This window comes from Eleutherodactylus coqui, chromosome 10, assembly GCF_035609145.1.
Source record: "Eleutherodactylus coqui strain aEleCoq1 chromosome 10, aEleCoq1.hap1, whole genome shotgun sequence".
In the NCBI taxonomy this organism is placed as follows: domain Eukaryota; kingdom Metazoa; phylum Chordata; class Amphibia; order Anura; family Eleutherodactylidae; genus Eleutherodactylus; species Eleutherodactylus coqui.
This window is the reverse complement of record NC_089846.1, coordinates 44,026,141-44,042,044: the sequence shown is the minus strand read 5'-3', so window position 1 is coordinate 44,042,044 and position 15,904 is coordinate 44,026,141. Positions and strand designations below refer to the sequence as shown.

The 15,904-nt window shown below is 42.9% G+C and overlaps 1 protein-coding gene across 3 annotated transcripts in view; it reads left to right on the top strand.

Annotated features, from left to right (window-relative positions):
* NHSL2 (NHS like 2) overlaps positions 1-15,904 on the top strand; it is a 218,875-nt gene that overhangs the window by 195,647 nt on the left and 7,324 nt on the right. For all 3 annotated transcript variants that reach the window (XM_066580945.1, XM_066580946.1, XM_066580947.1), the window contains exons 4-6: positions 2,264-2,459; positions 10,296-10,481; positions 12,947-15,229. In XM_066580945.1, the coding sequence (XP_066437042.1) occupies positions 2,264-2,459; positions 10,296-10,481; positions 12,947-15,229 (2,665 nt within the window). The remainder of the gene's footprint in view (positions 1-2,263; positions 2,460-10,295; positions 10,482-12,946; positions 15,230-15,904) is intronic.

Genomic DNA, 15,904 nt, shown 5'->3' with positions numbered 1-15,904 from the left:
GGGTCTGCGCATGTGCAGAAGACATGTGCGGCGCGAGCACGCCGGAGCGGCCCCATTCAACAGAGCAGAAGACCGGACAGCACAAGCGCATCTATTGGAAAGAGAAGGCAGCTTTAGTCGGCATCATGGAGACGGGAACGCCAGCATCGGAGGGGTAAGTGTATAACCTCTGTATGGCTCATATTTAATGCACGATGTATATTACAAAGTGCATTACTATGGCCATACAGAAGTGTATAACCCCACTTGCTGCCGCGGGACAACCCCTTTAATGTGCTGTTCTTTGAGCCACTCCTTTGTTGCTTTGGCTGTATGTTTAGGGTCAGTGTCTTGCTGGAAGACCCAGCCACGACCCATTTTTAATCTCCTGGTGGAGGGAAGGAGGTTGTCACTCAGGATTTTATGGTATATGGCTCCATCCATTCTCCCATCGATGCAGTGAAGTAGTCCTGTGCCCTTAGCAGAGAAACACCCCCAAAACATAATGTTTCCACCTCCATGCTTGGCAGTGGGGACGGTGTTCTTTGGGTCAAAGGCAGCATTTCTCTTCCTCCAAACACGGCGAGTTGAGTTACATTTTTTGTCTCATCTGACCACAGCACCTTCTCCCAATAACTCTCAGAATCATCCAAACTTCGGACGGGCCTGCACATGTGCCTTCTTGAGCAGGGGGACCTTGTGGGCACTGCAGGACTTTAATCCATTACGGCATAATGTGATACCAATGGCTTTCCTGGTGACGGTGGTCCCAGCTGCCTTGAGATCATTAACAAGTTCCCCCAGTGTAGTTTTAGGCTGATCTCTCACCTTCCTCATGATCAAGGATACCCCACGAGGTGAGGTTTGGCATGGAGCCTCAGATCGATGCCGATTGACAGTCATTTTGTAGGTCTTCCAATTTCTTACTATTGCACCAACAGTTGTCTCCTTCTCACCCAGCGTCTTACGTATGGTTTTGTAGCCCATTCCAGGTCTATGATCTTGTTCCTGACATTCTCTGAAAGCTCTTTGGTCTTGCCCATGTTGTAGAGGTTAGAGTCTGATTGATTAATTGAGTCTGTAGACAGGAGTCCTTTATACAGGTGACCATTTAAGTCAGCTGTCTTTAATGCAGGTAACGAGTTGATTAGGAGCGTCTAACTGGTTTGGAGGAGCCGGAACTCTTAATGGTTGGTAGGGGATGAAATACTTATTTCTCTGTGCCAAATGCAAATAAATATATATAATTTAGACAATGTGATTTTCTGGATTTTTGGGGGGATATTCTATCTCTCACTGTTAAAATTAAACTACCCTAAAAATTATAGACTGTTCATGTCTTTGACAGAGGGCAAACTTACAAAATCAGCAAGGGATGAAATACTTATTTCCTTCACTGTATATATATGTGTGTTTGCATAAGCTGATGTGAGAAACATATGTAAAGATATATACAATAAAATACATATTTTAATACTATAACAGTTGCTTCATTACCCTTTACAAATATCATTCTAAGGGCTTATTCACATGAGTGCATATATGCCGCGTTTTTACGCCTGACCGTGTATACGCGACCATCTGAGGCATTGGTTTCCAATGCATTCGTTCACACGGGTGAGTATACAGACGCGTGAAAATGTCGACCCGTTGAAAATAGAACATACGCGACTGAAATACGTCCGGCGTATATACAATGGCCAAAAAGATAGTTCTGGAACTATCTTTTGGCCAATATACGCCGGTGATCCCCATAGACTCCTATGGATGCAGGGGGAAAAAAAGGGAGGGGTAGGCATTTTAGCAGCGTTCAACGCTGCAAAAAATTACCGGTGTCTCCAATAGGCATTGGAAGGCATCCTGAGGAGTTTTGCAGCGCGAGGGTTTTGCTAAAAACAGCGCTCATGGTCGTGTGAATGGGTGAGAAAATGCTGGCTGGGGTCGCGGAAAAACGCACATTCACGTGGTTTTACGGTGCGGCAGGCTCGTGTGAATGAACCCTCAGCTAGTATTGGGCAAACTAAGTGACCCATGGATGTGTTAAAAAGATTGGAGTAAAATCAATTACAGTGAAATCTCTCTTTGAGAAGACCACCCCTTCGCCTAGACCTATGGCAGATTTTCATTTCCATCATACATTATGCATAGTGGCCATGTTCCTTAAAAAAAAATACAGCCTTCTAAAAGACCATTTTAATGCAATTTTTGGGTGGTCCTCTGAAATAGATTTGATTATTTGTATTGACCTTTCTTTTAATGACCAACATATGTTTTTTCTTAACAGCCAACCAACAGAAGAGTGAGTGAAGATGAAACCACTACAGTAGGAGTAAGGCCTCGGGAGACTTGTCTGAGTCTACCTACTACTCCAGATAAGCAAGTGGCCTGGATTAAAGCCTTCCCATTTCCTATCCCGGAGGAGAGGCGGTGGCATCAGTCAAACTCCATACAGACAAACATTGTACCTATAAATGTATCTGGTATGTTAAGAATGTTTTATTCTCATGGTCAGTCGTTCCTGGCTGATCCACTAGATAAATGCTTTTCTAGTAATTTTTCATTTTTATATTTGCAATTTAATGTCAGTTTTCTGAACTTTCTGTTTATCAAAACCGATGCTGCCTGTATAGGGAACGGACAATCCTTAACCCCTTAATGCTACAGGACGTAAGTTTACATCCTGGCTTGGTGGGGACTTAACACAACAGGACATAAACTGATATGAGGAGTATGTGTGGGATCAAAAGCTGAGCCCATGCCATCCTGCAGCGGAAGCTGGCTATTACTGCAACAGCAGGTATAGATGACAACAGCGAAACTCACTGTTAACTCTATGTAGATCGTAGCATGCAAAGGATTCACAAAGGGAGCGGGCTCCTTCTGTGATGTCATCGGCCCTACGCGATGTAATCGTGGAGGGTTGATTGGGGTGCTGACAACAGGATGCCAGATACAGGGGTCCCGGCTTGCCACTGCTTCTGATCGCTATTGTATGCAATAGGGCATTGCAGTAAATAAGTCCTGAATCATAGAAATTATAGCTGTTACGGTTCAAATCCCCTACAGGGACATAAAATATATAGAAAAAAATTTACAATAGGAAAAAAACCCACATGTAACCCCCCACCCCCCCAAAAAAAAAAAACTCCTTTTTTGTAAAAAAAAAAAAAAAAACTAAAAACAGAGGCAAAATGCTTATTGTGTTCTTTTTGGCTCCAAAAACAAATTGTACACTAAAATGATACCAATAAAATCTGCAGCTCGCCACACAAAAGACAAGCCCTCAAGAGCTCCGTCCATGGAACAATAAAAGAGGTATGGGGAAAAAGGGGTTTTATTGTGCAGAATGGAAAAACCTAAAGAAAAATTATAATAATATTGATATCGTTGTAATTGTCCTGTCCTGAAGAATAAGATTATCATGTAATTTATGCAGTGAATCAACCACATCTGCATTGTGGCCGAGTTCTTCTGCAGTGCGCTGTTCAGATAATTAGCCATACCTGATTGATAAGGCTACGATACCCTTGGAGTATTATCTGAATTGAACCAAATAATTAACAGGTTAAAAGTTTTTGCTGCACCACCTTTCCCAGAGCCTATGGGACCATCCCTGACTTGAGTGACAGTCCTGTTGAAGGCCGGTCACATGACTGTCATTCACTGAAGGTCCTTTACCCTGCACAGTCATGTGATGCTAGCAACCAATAGTAAAGTGTAGGCTTTACAGCTAGCAGCGGCTAGCATGACATGACTGTGCCGTGGACTGTGACATGACTATGATGTCAAGAGGCTAGCGATTAGCTTCTTGAAATCATAGTCATGTCAGTCTACGGGCCACCAGACATCCTCCGCTGGGCCATGTGTGGCCTCCGGGCTGTTTGTTGTGCAGCCCTGAGCTATGCAGTTAACTAGCCGAAGACGAATTTTTCAGCTCGGTCTTCACCTAGCTGCATAGCGGAAGAGGGGTGTTCTACGAAAAATGTACAGAATAGGCAGATAAAACATTTATAAAAATGCTTAGAATTGCCTATAGTGTACATTTTTGAAAATCTGTTTGTAAGGAGCACCCCTAGTGGTGACTTGCTGGCAGAAAGAATTTTTTAATTAACTCAATTACTGGAAGCAGTTGCCTGTAAGTGAGGGCTGTGGGCCCTCTAATTCTTAGCCATCAGGAAGTGATAGATTGATTAAATGGCCAGTTTATCCCGAGACAGAGATGCCATAGCTAGTAACAGGCAGTGCCCATCCTCAGAACTAGGAGAATTAGTTATGTTCCACCATAGGTGGCATTGCACACAGAATATCCATAATATTGTCAGAAGACCTTCCTACCTGCCCCTGTTCCTTCTCAAATATCAACCTGGAAGAGCCCTTCACAGGGTAATACTTGATCAGCAGGTCGCAGCAAAATGGGAGTGACCTTTCCAAGAAGTGTGGTTTCTATAGAAAGGTGTAGCTAAATATATTCGGATCTCCTATAGTAATATCAGACCAAACATCAGACCCCTAAATTAATTTCAGACTCCCCCAAATATATTCAGACCCCACCGTTACTAGTGGGGTACCACAGGGGGCAGTATTGGGCCCTATTCTTTTAAATATATTTATTAATGACCTCGTAGAAGGATTGTAAACTAAGATAGCAATATTTGGAGATGATACAAAACTATGTAAATTAATTATCACAAGAGAGGACAGTATATGGTTGCAAATGGATCTGGATAAGTTGGGCAGAGGAAATACATATCACCATTACACAATAAATGGGAAGCACTGACATGGAAAAGGTCTTGGGGATTTTACTTAACTGTAAGCTTAAGTGGAGCAACCAGTGTCAGGCAGCTGCTGCCAAGCCAAATAGGATCATGGGGTGCATCAAAAGAGGTCTAGGGGCATGTGACAAGAACATTGTTCTTCCTCTTTACAAGTCCCGGGTCAGCACTGAATATTGGAATATTGTGTATAGCTTTGGGCAGTGGTACTCAAGAAGGATATATCAATATATCCAATTCCTCCCATTCTGAACGATTCTCCCTTGAATGAGCCAGCGATGCATCTGCCTGTCTAAACAGGCTGCATGAGCTAACAAATTAGCGGTGATGTCCTTCGCATGTTAAAATGATAATCAGCTCTTCTAAAAAGACCCTACATAAGATGACCATGCATGAGTGCAGTGATCTCCATTGTAGTTTATGAAAGTAGTAAAACATCCGGTTTCAATGGAGACAGCTGCATGTACAAATGTAGCAAACGTTAACTTGACATTTAATGAGCTATGATAGCCCAACTACATTGTACTACAATTCTGTAAATTGAGTTTTCACAATGTGCCAGTCATCTTAACTTCTGCTATATCTGTATGTATGGTCTCTTCCTTTTTGGAGTGCAAACAGGGAATAAAAGATTCCCTTGTATTTCTGATACGTGGTGGTCCTGGAAGTGAAACCAGCACCTATCAGACATTTCGATATGCCATAAATGTCTTAGATGATAATGTCCCTTTAAGTTTTATTGCAATCCTTTAGAAGAGGTTCATCTGACAATATGGCAGCTGGATGGACAGATGAAGGAAATCTCCAACCTCCATTTGGATCCTTCGTTGCTTATGTAAATTTCCATATTTGAAGAAATAATTTTCAACATAGCTGATTATTAATCTCCAAAAGTAATTTCATTGCATCTAGCATTTCGGGGAGATAATCAGGCATGTTATTTCTCATTTGTCATCATTCAGGGATTCTGTCACACATTATTACATTAGCAAATGTTATGCTGAGTTATGATAGTTGCTAGGGCTTGCTTATGAATTTGGTAACGGTCAATTATGGAGTTGTAAAAACGTAGACTTGTAAAGTAGACAAGACGATGATGAATCTTTTGATCTGAACTCATTTATTTCAAAGACTGTGGAATTCCAGTTATGTTATCTACATTACATGACCAAACCTATCTGGAAACGCAAACATTTCCATAGCCAGCACTATGCTGTTGCCCTTCTCCTCACCGTGCTAGTAGAGTCAACATTATTCTGCAAAGGTTTCGTGCTACATTTTGGCACATGGATATAGGAATTTCTGTCCATTCAGATACAAGAGTACTAGTTGAGGTTCGGCTCCAATGCTCATCGATAAGACCAGACTCACAGCCAGCATTTTTAAAGGGAATGTGTCATCAGAGAATGAACTACTGTTTACATTGATTTTCTTGTGACACTTTTTTTTTCACATTTTGGAGCTGTCTTTTTTTCCCCGAATCTTCCATGTCATTATCTATATTAATAGAAATCCTGAAATATTGCAGTTTTCAGTCTGACGATTGAGTCCCCAATGGACTGTCACTTCCTGTTCTGTAGAGATCACTTCTCAGCAGTGACCTCAGAGTCATCACAGGCAGCATTACATAGGATCCCACCAGTGACAATAAGGATGGGCACAGCTTACCCTCATCCTCTCACTTCACAATGGCCTCTGTGACTGCAAAAGGAGTTTATTATTACTGTTTTGGGGTGAAGAAGGGGCATTGTTACTTTGTAGGGGGAACACAAACTTGGAACCTTGGGCTGGAAGCACAGGATGGAAGTTTTAATGCCATGTGAATGTAGCTTAATGCGTATCTGAGTTCTCAACAAGTTTTCTAAAGTACACCAGGTTCTCCTTACCCACTCATACATGCTGCTGCCTACACTCTGTTTCATGTCTGTAAGTTCTGATTTTCAGGTAGTCTTGCCCAGTGGTGTAACAGAGAAAACTTTAGACTGATCCCCCTCCACTGGTACACTAAAAGATATAATTCCATATTAATCATATCCATCTACAGATGGTCATTATCATCCTCCAATGTCTCCAAAACAATACCCATCACTCTTTAATGTTCCTCAAACAACTCCCATTATCCTCCAATGCCCCCTGAACAAACCTGTGAAGATATTCCCTCCCCTTGTTGCTAAGGAAACATCCTTGTGTCATTGTTACTACAGAAGCTCTGTGCCTTATGACAGAGAGTGGATTGCCGAGAAGCTGGAAGGGAGACCTCTAGTGGCAGCCATTTCAAACATGATTTACAGTGGTAAAGCAACAACATTTTGAATGCAAGTATATTACAGAAATAATGAGACTAACACAAGCTAGTGGATGAGCATACGTTGTGGGAAAAGTTAGTGCTCCTTTAATACACCCATGTGCATGAGCAAAAACCACATCTGTAGGCACCAATCCTTGAGCACCAATGATTAGGATGCCAGATGTTCTAATTAAAATACTCTCTTTATTAACCCTTTCCAATCCACTGTCTGACGTCTAAAGACATTCTGATTGAAGCCTGTGCAGCTCTGATATCTGAAGACGTCCGGCAGGGTATTCTTACTGTATATTACTGGCCACTCTGTTGTCGGGGGCCCCTCCAGCAAGTCCCATACTGCAGTACTGGCTCTAGCCAGCAGATGGCGCCATTGTATAATGGCAGAAAGAGAAAGCCCCCTAGGAAACCCTTAATCCAAAATTGAATTGCAAAGGGTTAATGGAAACACAAACATAAAATATAAAAAAAACTATGCATTTTAACTCCGAAATAGGGTCTTCCCAAGTTCTCCTGGTGCAATATCTAAACATTTGTATAGAGGAAGACATTTTGGTTTTATCATACTTCGGTGGGGCCAAGCTGAAGTCCTGCGCCAAGGCTCTGAGCCTTTAGTGTCCCCTCTGCTTCTATGCAGTGACTAGTAACAGTCCGAGTTCAACTGCATTTATGGAAAAGTGTGCCAATGACTGCTTGAACTTATATTTGTGCTGCATTGTGGACAGAGATCAGCTGATGTAGTTCACATACATCGTTAGGGCTTCTTCACACGACCGTATTTGCGCATGTACACAGAGAATATAACCTATTGATTTCAATCAGTTCACTTTTATGTGCGCAAATACGTCCGTGTAAAGCCAGTCTAAGTATACAGAGGTTATTTTCAGGAACATTTGCTAATATCTCAGTTGTGGACACTAAATCATGATGTTCCGATTTCACTTACTAGGTGTATCCTTGACCTAAAAAGAAGGTATTGAGATCGTACAGAGGGGACCTGGCATCGCCTGCAGTTTGCATTCCTTTATCCTTCCTGTTATTCTAGCAGAAGAAAACATGAAATAGTTATTAATAGGAAACTTGCACTGTTTCCTGAAACACAATCCAGACATAATGAAAATACCTTCCTGTATTTGCAGTAGCATCCAGTTTACAAGAACCATCAGATTTGCCCTGTCAGGTCCTATGAAATAAAGTGCATTCTATGTATATTGTATGAATTGTGATTAGAGAACCCTTATACTGTCTGCTGACCAGTAACAAAACGCGCTGACTCCAAATCAAGTTAATTGCAGCTCAGAGACCTTTATATAATCCTATGCGCAGCATCATTTCATTATACCCTTCGTTGCATCAAATCCGACTGCACCGCCCTGCGGTGTGCCCAGCCGCTTTACAGGGCATAGCTTGCAATTCTGAATCCGCGAGGACATTTAGCGGGAGTGTGAAGGCTTCTTCAGACGACTGTATTTGCGTGCTGTTTGCACGTAACATATATGCATGCAATGCAAGTAAGGAAGATGTAACAATACCTCTGCAGCACCACCTATTGGATGGCAGCATTCCTTCAAATCAATGTACGGCTTTTAAACAAGTCTGTAAAACAATGATTGTGAATAGGTTTTTCAATCTGTTTTACAAGACTTGGTAAAAAATCGTACATTGATTTGAAGGAATGCTGCTATTCAATAGGTGGCGCTGCAGAGGTATTGTTCCATCTTCCTTATTTGCATAAATTACCCAGAGGCGCATGCATGGCCTTATAAGTCTCCTCACTCACTTTTCAGGTGTCTTCTCACACCCCTTCTGGGTGCCATCCAAAAACTAACGCCAGAATTGCCATCTTCTCTTTTGTTCGCCTCTCAAAAAATGCAATCCGAAAGTCATGCATGCCTCAAACTGGTACCAATGAATTCTTTCCAATCCAATTTGTATCCTGGTTTCCTAGGGGGCTTACTTTTTTTTCTGCCGTTATAAAACGGCGCTATCTGCTGGCTAGAGCCAGTACTGCATGAGGTGACACGTTGGATAGGCTCCGACAGCAGAGAGGCTGGCAATATACAGTAAGAGAACCCTGACAGATGTCTTCCAACATCGGAGCTGTACAGCCTTAAAGGGGTTGTCTCGCGAAAGCAAGTGGGGTTAAGCACTTCTGTATGGCCATATTAATGCACTTTGTAATATACATCGTGCATTAAATATGAGCCATACAGAAGTTATTCACTTACCTTCCCTGCGCTGGCGTCCCCGTCTCCATGGCTCCGTCTAACTTCAGCGTCTAATCGCCCGATTAGACGCGCTTGCGCAGAAGGGTCTTCTGCTTTCGGCTCGGTCTGGCACGAGCGGCGTTCTGGCTCCGCCCCTTCTACGCGTCATTGCGTAGCTCCGCCCTGTCACGTGTGCCGATTCCAGCCAATCAGGAGGCTGGAATCGGCACACGTGATGGGGCGGAGCTACACGATGACGCGTAGAAGGGGCGGAGCCAGAACGCCGCTGCTGCCGGACAGACCCGAAGGCAGAAGACCCTTCTGCGCAAGCGCGTCTAATCGGGCGATTAGACACTGAAGTTAGACGGAGCCATGGAGACGGGGACGCCAGCGCAGGGAAGGTAAGTGAATAACTTCTGTATGGCTCATATTTAATGCACGATGTATATTACAAAGTGCATTAATATGGCCATACAGAAGTGCTTAACCCCACTTGCTTTCGCGAGACAACCCCTTTAAATCATAATGTCTTCAGAGGTCAGACAGTGGATTGGAAAGGGTTAAATCTATAGCTGGTCCCACAAAAAACAAGCCCTCAGAGCTCTGTTGCCAGAAAAATAAAAATGCTGTGGGTTTTAGAATGCGATGATGCAGATTCAATTGCTTTTCTTTAAAAACCTGTTTTAAGTGTGTAAAAATTTAAAAAATCTATATAAACTTGGTATCGCAGTAATCGTGCCGATCCAGATAAGAAGGTTGCTGTGTTATTTTTACCGAATGGCGAGAGCCGTTAGAATAAAATCCAAAAGTAATGCCGGAAATTCTGAGGGGTTCTTCCACCCCCCACCCCTACCCCCCAAATAAAAGAAAATGTAATAAAAGTCATACACCCCTAGAGTGGTGCCATTCAAAATAGAACACTGCGACAATGATAATCGCTTGGTCCTTAAATCAAACAATAGGCTCGTTACTAAGAGGTTAAATATTCTTTTTATCTCCTGGTGATGTTCTTTCCTATTATTTCCCCCGCAGGAGAGCTATTCGACAAGCATGCCAGCTCCCACCACTCCTTGTTCAATACAGAGACTGCTGTGAACCCAAAGACCACTCTAAGACGCAGAAGGACTATTATTGGCTTCTCCCATCATCAGACCCAAGATCAGGAAGAGCGTAAGACATCTGCAGCTTCCGAGTCAACCCCCAAAAAGTCCTCAACAGGTATCCACCCACATCCCCCAGTTCTCATCCTTCTGCTATGGGTTTGACTCTAAAAATGACTAGGGTTTAATAGAAGTCTAATTACATACTGACAGCGGTGCGATGCTAAATCATGCATGGCAAGCCATTTCTTCAATTATTCAGCAGATTAAAAAATCTAATTTCAGGAAAACATTCAACATCCATATTTTACAAATTATAGCAGGGATATTGTAGCTGAAAGCAACTTTTTATATCAGATATGGTAAAGCAAAATATACAGTGACAAGAGTAATACAATATTTGTCTGCATCACCTAAAGGGGATTTCTAGGGAAATACTATTGATGACCTATGATCAATAGTTGATCAGCCAGGCTCCGTCGCTTGGGACCCCGACTGATCAGCTGAGCGGGCACATGCTGTCAGCGCCGCCATAACACAGAGGTCGGCGTGGGAGCTTCCTTGCTGACCTCTGTGTAATGGCCGGCGCTTGTAACTGCAGGCACGGCTCTCATTGAAATCAAGGCAAGCTGTGCCTGTAGTTACAAGCGCCGGCCACTATAAGGTGGCCAACGCGGAGGCTTCCACTCCGACCTCTGTGTATTTGGAGCGGAAGCCTCTGCGCCGACCTTCCATGTAGTGGCCGGCACTTGTAACTGCAGGCACGGCTCTCACTGGTCGGAGGTTCTATTGCAGATCCAGATCAAAATACCGGTAGAAATAGTGCTGCAGCTACGGTAAAAGGCTGGGCAGCTAAGTCAATGCGGTCTGTTGGGCGATGTTTGGTTCCGCCATAAGACGAACCTGTTCAGCCACAGGGATTCCCCTTTCCTGCTTCCCGAATGGAGCAGAAAACGGAGTCCCCGCCACAGATGTGAAGGCAGCCAATGTCCGGGTTTATTGGATTATCTATGCATTTCGGTGTTATTTATGCCTCCTTTTCCTCACTCCATCAGGTCCTTTCCTCTAGTTTTCTTCTTTCCACATACTTTCCTTGTGGCTTAATATAGTCCACAATATATAGTTTACATTTCTCCTTTTACATTTCCTTCCTTTTGCCTTTATGTGTTTTCTGTATTTCATCCAGATTGTTATATACAGTAAATTGAAAAAGATCCATCACGTTCTACCTTTCTCAGGGTAATCTGTCATATAATTAATTATTAATCTGCTTCCAGCATATAGTATTATAGTCGATTTGCTAGCTTCTGCATAGAATTGTTTTCTTCCCTGTGACTTCTTAATATAACTGTTCTAAAATGTAATAAAAAGAGGTTTTAGAAATTTTTTTCTATGATAGCAGTTCTTAACAAACTGCACTAATTCATGTGAGCATGTGCCTCTACAGTGTCATCTCTTAGAAGACAGCATACCCGCAAGTCAATGTCTGACCTTTTAACCGGCCTTGTAGCAATGACTGGGAATATAAGCCAAAACTAGAGTCTTCTACAGATGGTTCTCTTTTCCGTCTTGAGAAGGCTCTGGCTTTGGCTTATATTTCCAGTTAGTGTTGCAAGGCCTGTTAAAAGGTCAGACATTGACTTCACGAAATGCTGCCTTCCAGTAGGTGGCGCTGCAGAGAAATTGTTCCACCTTCCAATTTGCATATACTTCCCAGAGGAGCATGCATGACCTTATAAGTCTTCTCACACATAAAAGATTTTGCCCTAAGTAGAAACTTTTCCCCTTTGAATTAACCAAAACATCCACCCACGTGACCATGGGGTTGAGCGGGTGGCCCCGCTTGTCTTCTGCATCCAACTGTTTCCTGTTTGAAATGCCCGGCTGTTATACAGCCGAACGCTCCGAGCAGGGTATGGAGAACAAAGCTGGACCACTCTGTTCTTCATACCCAGCCTGTCTTCAAGGAGCGGGATACAGCTGAAACAATAGTATCGGCTGTATCCTGCTGTGAATTCCTGATAACAGATCGCTGATCTTTCTGCATGCTGAAAGATAACGATCAGTGTCGGCTTAAGGAAAACTGCACAATGTCAGTGCAGTTAGACACAACGATTATCGCTCAAAAGATGGCTTTGAGCGAAAATTGTTGTTTCTAAAAGGGCCTTAAGATAGGAAGTTAGACACAATTATGTTTCATTTACATATTATATGGTTTGATAGGACTCCAAGCTAGAAAAAAAAAATCACTTGGCTCCTAAGTCTAAAAATTTAGGAACAAAATTATATTTTTTGGTCACTTTGGTGACCAATTTAGTTGCCATCTGGAGCCTTGCCTTCAAATTCTGTACTAATTCCCAATGACAAGGAAAGAATTGGGACTGCTGTAAGAGCAGTATCGAAAGGGAAAGGTTGTTTTTGCCCAAACATAATCTACTAAATTCCAACCCATTCTGTGGCTTAGGTTAGGTGATCAGTAATTATAGGGTAACGTCATGACTCAGGGTAATTGGTTTCTTTTGCGGTTCATCAATATGCTACTATATAATCTTTATAAATCATGGATTACTTTCTACTCTATAGGAAATGTCAATGGAATGACAAGCAGTGATCAGAATCTTGACCCACCAGATTCTCCACCTGCAAAATCAGAATCGTCCCATGGGAGGCACCCAGGAGGAAGAGCGGCAACACCTCATCCTCAGCAGCTGCCATTAAGAAAGACTTTCAGCGATCTTGGTCATATATTACAATCGCCAAGCAGTATGGATAGTGCAAGTATGATCTATTCTAGCCCTCCATGTAATGGATCCAAGGACACTGCAAACTCAAACTGTCAGGGAAATACATTCAACTATATGACGCCGTCTAGCCCAGTAAAAAGTCAACAGTCCCATGCCAGTGAACTAGCAAGAGGTTCCAGCACATCCATGGCATCACCTGGCATTAGTAAAAGTGGATCTTTTAAAATAAGGAAAGACAACACAAGGACCAATTTGGGAAGCTCTTGCTCAAGTGCAACACTCCCATCACCATCTGTTGAACAAATAAAGATAGAGAAATCAAAATCTGTCTTCTATCCTAGTCATTCAGGGGCAAGTAACATGACTAACTCGTCAACCTTACCAACTTCTTCCAGCGAGTGCACATTCAGAGAAAGGTCATTATCAATGCCCACGGACTCTGGTTCTATGTCTTCAGTAGATATTACTTACACAGAAAACAGGAGAGGAAGTGGAGACTATGCCCTAAATTATCCCAGTGGAAGCTCGGAGGAAAGCACAAGTACAGAAAATGTTTCTGCTGTAACTGATCAAGAAAGTGCAGAGCGCAGAAGATCCAGAAGTATCTCATTGCGAAAGCCAAAGAAAAAGCCTTCTCCTCCGGCACGTAGCGTTTCCTTGATAAAAGATATATCTGGTCAAAAATTACAGCCTGTAGCTACCATGCCAAAGGACCAAAGACCTAAAAGCCTCTGTATTGCATATGATAGTCAAGGAAATAGTTACGTTCAGACATCAGTACAAGGTAATGCCACCATGCCAACATCAAGAAGCATGCATTTTAATCAGAACTGGAATTTCGGAGATTGCAGGTCCAGCGACTTGCATAGGACATTATCTGGCTCTAGTACAGCAACAGGTACCACAGTGATAGAGTGCAAGAGGGTACAAGGGAGTTCAGAGTCACTTACATCTCTGTTCAATTCAAGAGCCACAACTCCCTCCCAGGTTTCCATAGAGACTGATTCCAAGATGTCATCACCAGGAAAGCCTCCAGGTTTAATGTCCCCATCTAGTGGTTACTCAAGCCAGTCAGAGACTCCAACTGCAATACCAACATCATTAATTTTAGGGCACTCACCTTATCAGACCAATAGGATAAGGCCCATGGTTCCTGAAAGAAAATCATCCCTTCCTGCTGTTTCTCCGATAGATAGAAGTCCTAATATTCGACAGACATTTGATTTACCTCTAACCCCACCCACACATCTGGATCTGACTAGTGTAAGAAAGTCTTCAAAGAACAAGGTGAGGACTAGCAGAAACCATTCGGAGTCAACTTTTAGCTCTAAATCTCCGAATCAGAAAACCAGTCCAGTGCAACCCATCATGCCAATGGTAACTCAGTCAGACCTACGGTCAATTCGTCTTAGATCAGTCAGCAAATCAGAAGCAGACGACAGTTTGGATATTGTAGATCATATTGAGGAATTGACAGATGAGGCTTTCCCCTTGCCAGAGAAGAAGACGAAGCCACCAGTTGCCGAAAAACCTCCAATGTCAAGAAGACCTAACAGCCTTTCTTACAGATCTACTGCAGTAACACCAGAATCGCCTGTGATGTCACCATCTTCACCTGGAAAATATCTTCGAGATCAATCATCTCCTCAAGATGCATACATGGTGATTGGAACAATGCGTCCCAAAAAGAATTATGATAATGAAGCTCGTATGGAAACACCACCTTCTTTAGACCCATCTCCACCTCCGGACAGTTACTTCCAAACAACATCATCAGATATAAGGTGTTACTCACAGATCAGTGCTGAAGAAGACGAATTCATGAAGGGAAAACTATTTCCAGAAAGAATATCCCTACATAGCTTGACATATATTGATAAAAAGCGAATAAAGGTTCCACCACCTATTCCAAAAAAACCTAGTGGAATACACTTACCAGTTGCCAGTCCACCACCTCCAAGTCAAATGGCATCATCTTCATCTGAACAAAGGTTATCTCCCATTATCAATATGGGTTACGGAGCCAGCTCTTTTCCTGATATTATTGAATTCCAGAAATATAGTAGTGAAGGATTTTATCATGCTGCTCAGCCAGATCTGGTATCTGTGGACACATGTCCAGGTAAGCAATACTCACAATGTATAATAGTTTATCTGCCACTGGGGTAGTAAAAGATTGGGCAAGTAATGTAGGGAGACCTACCATATTCCCTAATCCAAACTCTTCTCCGTCTATTCTGCTTCTACACCTGACCCCTTTCTTCCTACTGCATCCCCCATGCACCACATTGCACCTCTTACCTGTTCACACACAAACACAACTGGTGATTGACTCACACAGCTTAATGTATAGTACCATATACATTAAAGGGGTTGTCTCGCGGCAGCAAGTGGGGTTATACACTTCTGTATGGCCATATTAATGCACTTTGTAATATACATCGTGCATTAAATATGAGCCATACAGAAGTTATACACTTGCCTGCTCCGTTGTTGGCGTCCTCGTCTCCATGGTGCCGTCTAACGCTGTCTTCTCCTTCCATTTAGACGCGCTTGCACTGTGCGGTCTTCTGCTGTGTTCAATGGAGCCGCTCCGGGTGCTCGCGCCACCGTGGTCTTCAGACCAGCTCTCCGGCGCGAGCACGCTGGAGCGGCTCCATTGAACACAGCAGAAGACTGCACAGCGCAAGCGCGTCTAAATGGAAGGAGAAGACAGCGTTAGACGGCACCATGGAGACGGGGACGCCAGCAACGGAGCAGGTAAGTGTATAACTTCTGTATGGCTCATATTTAATGC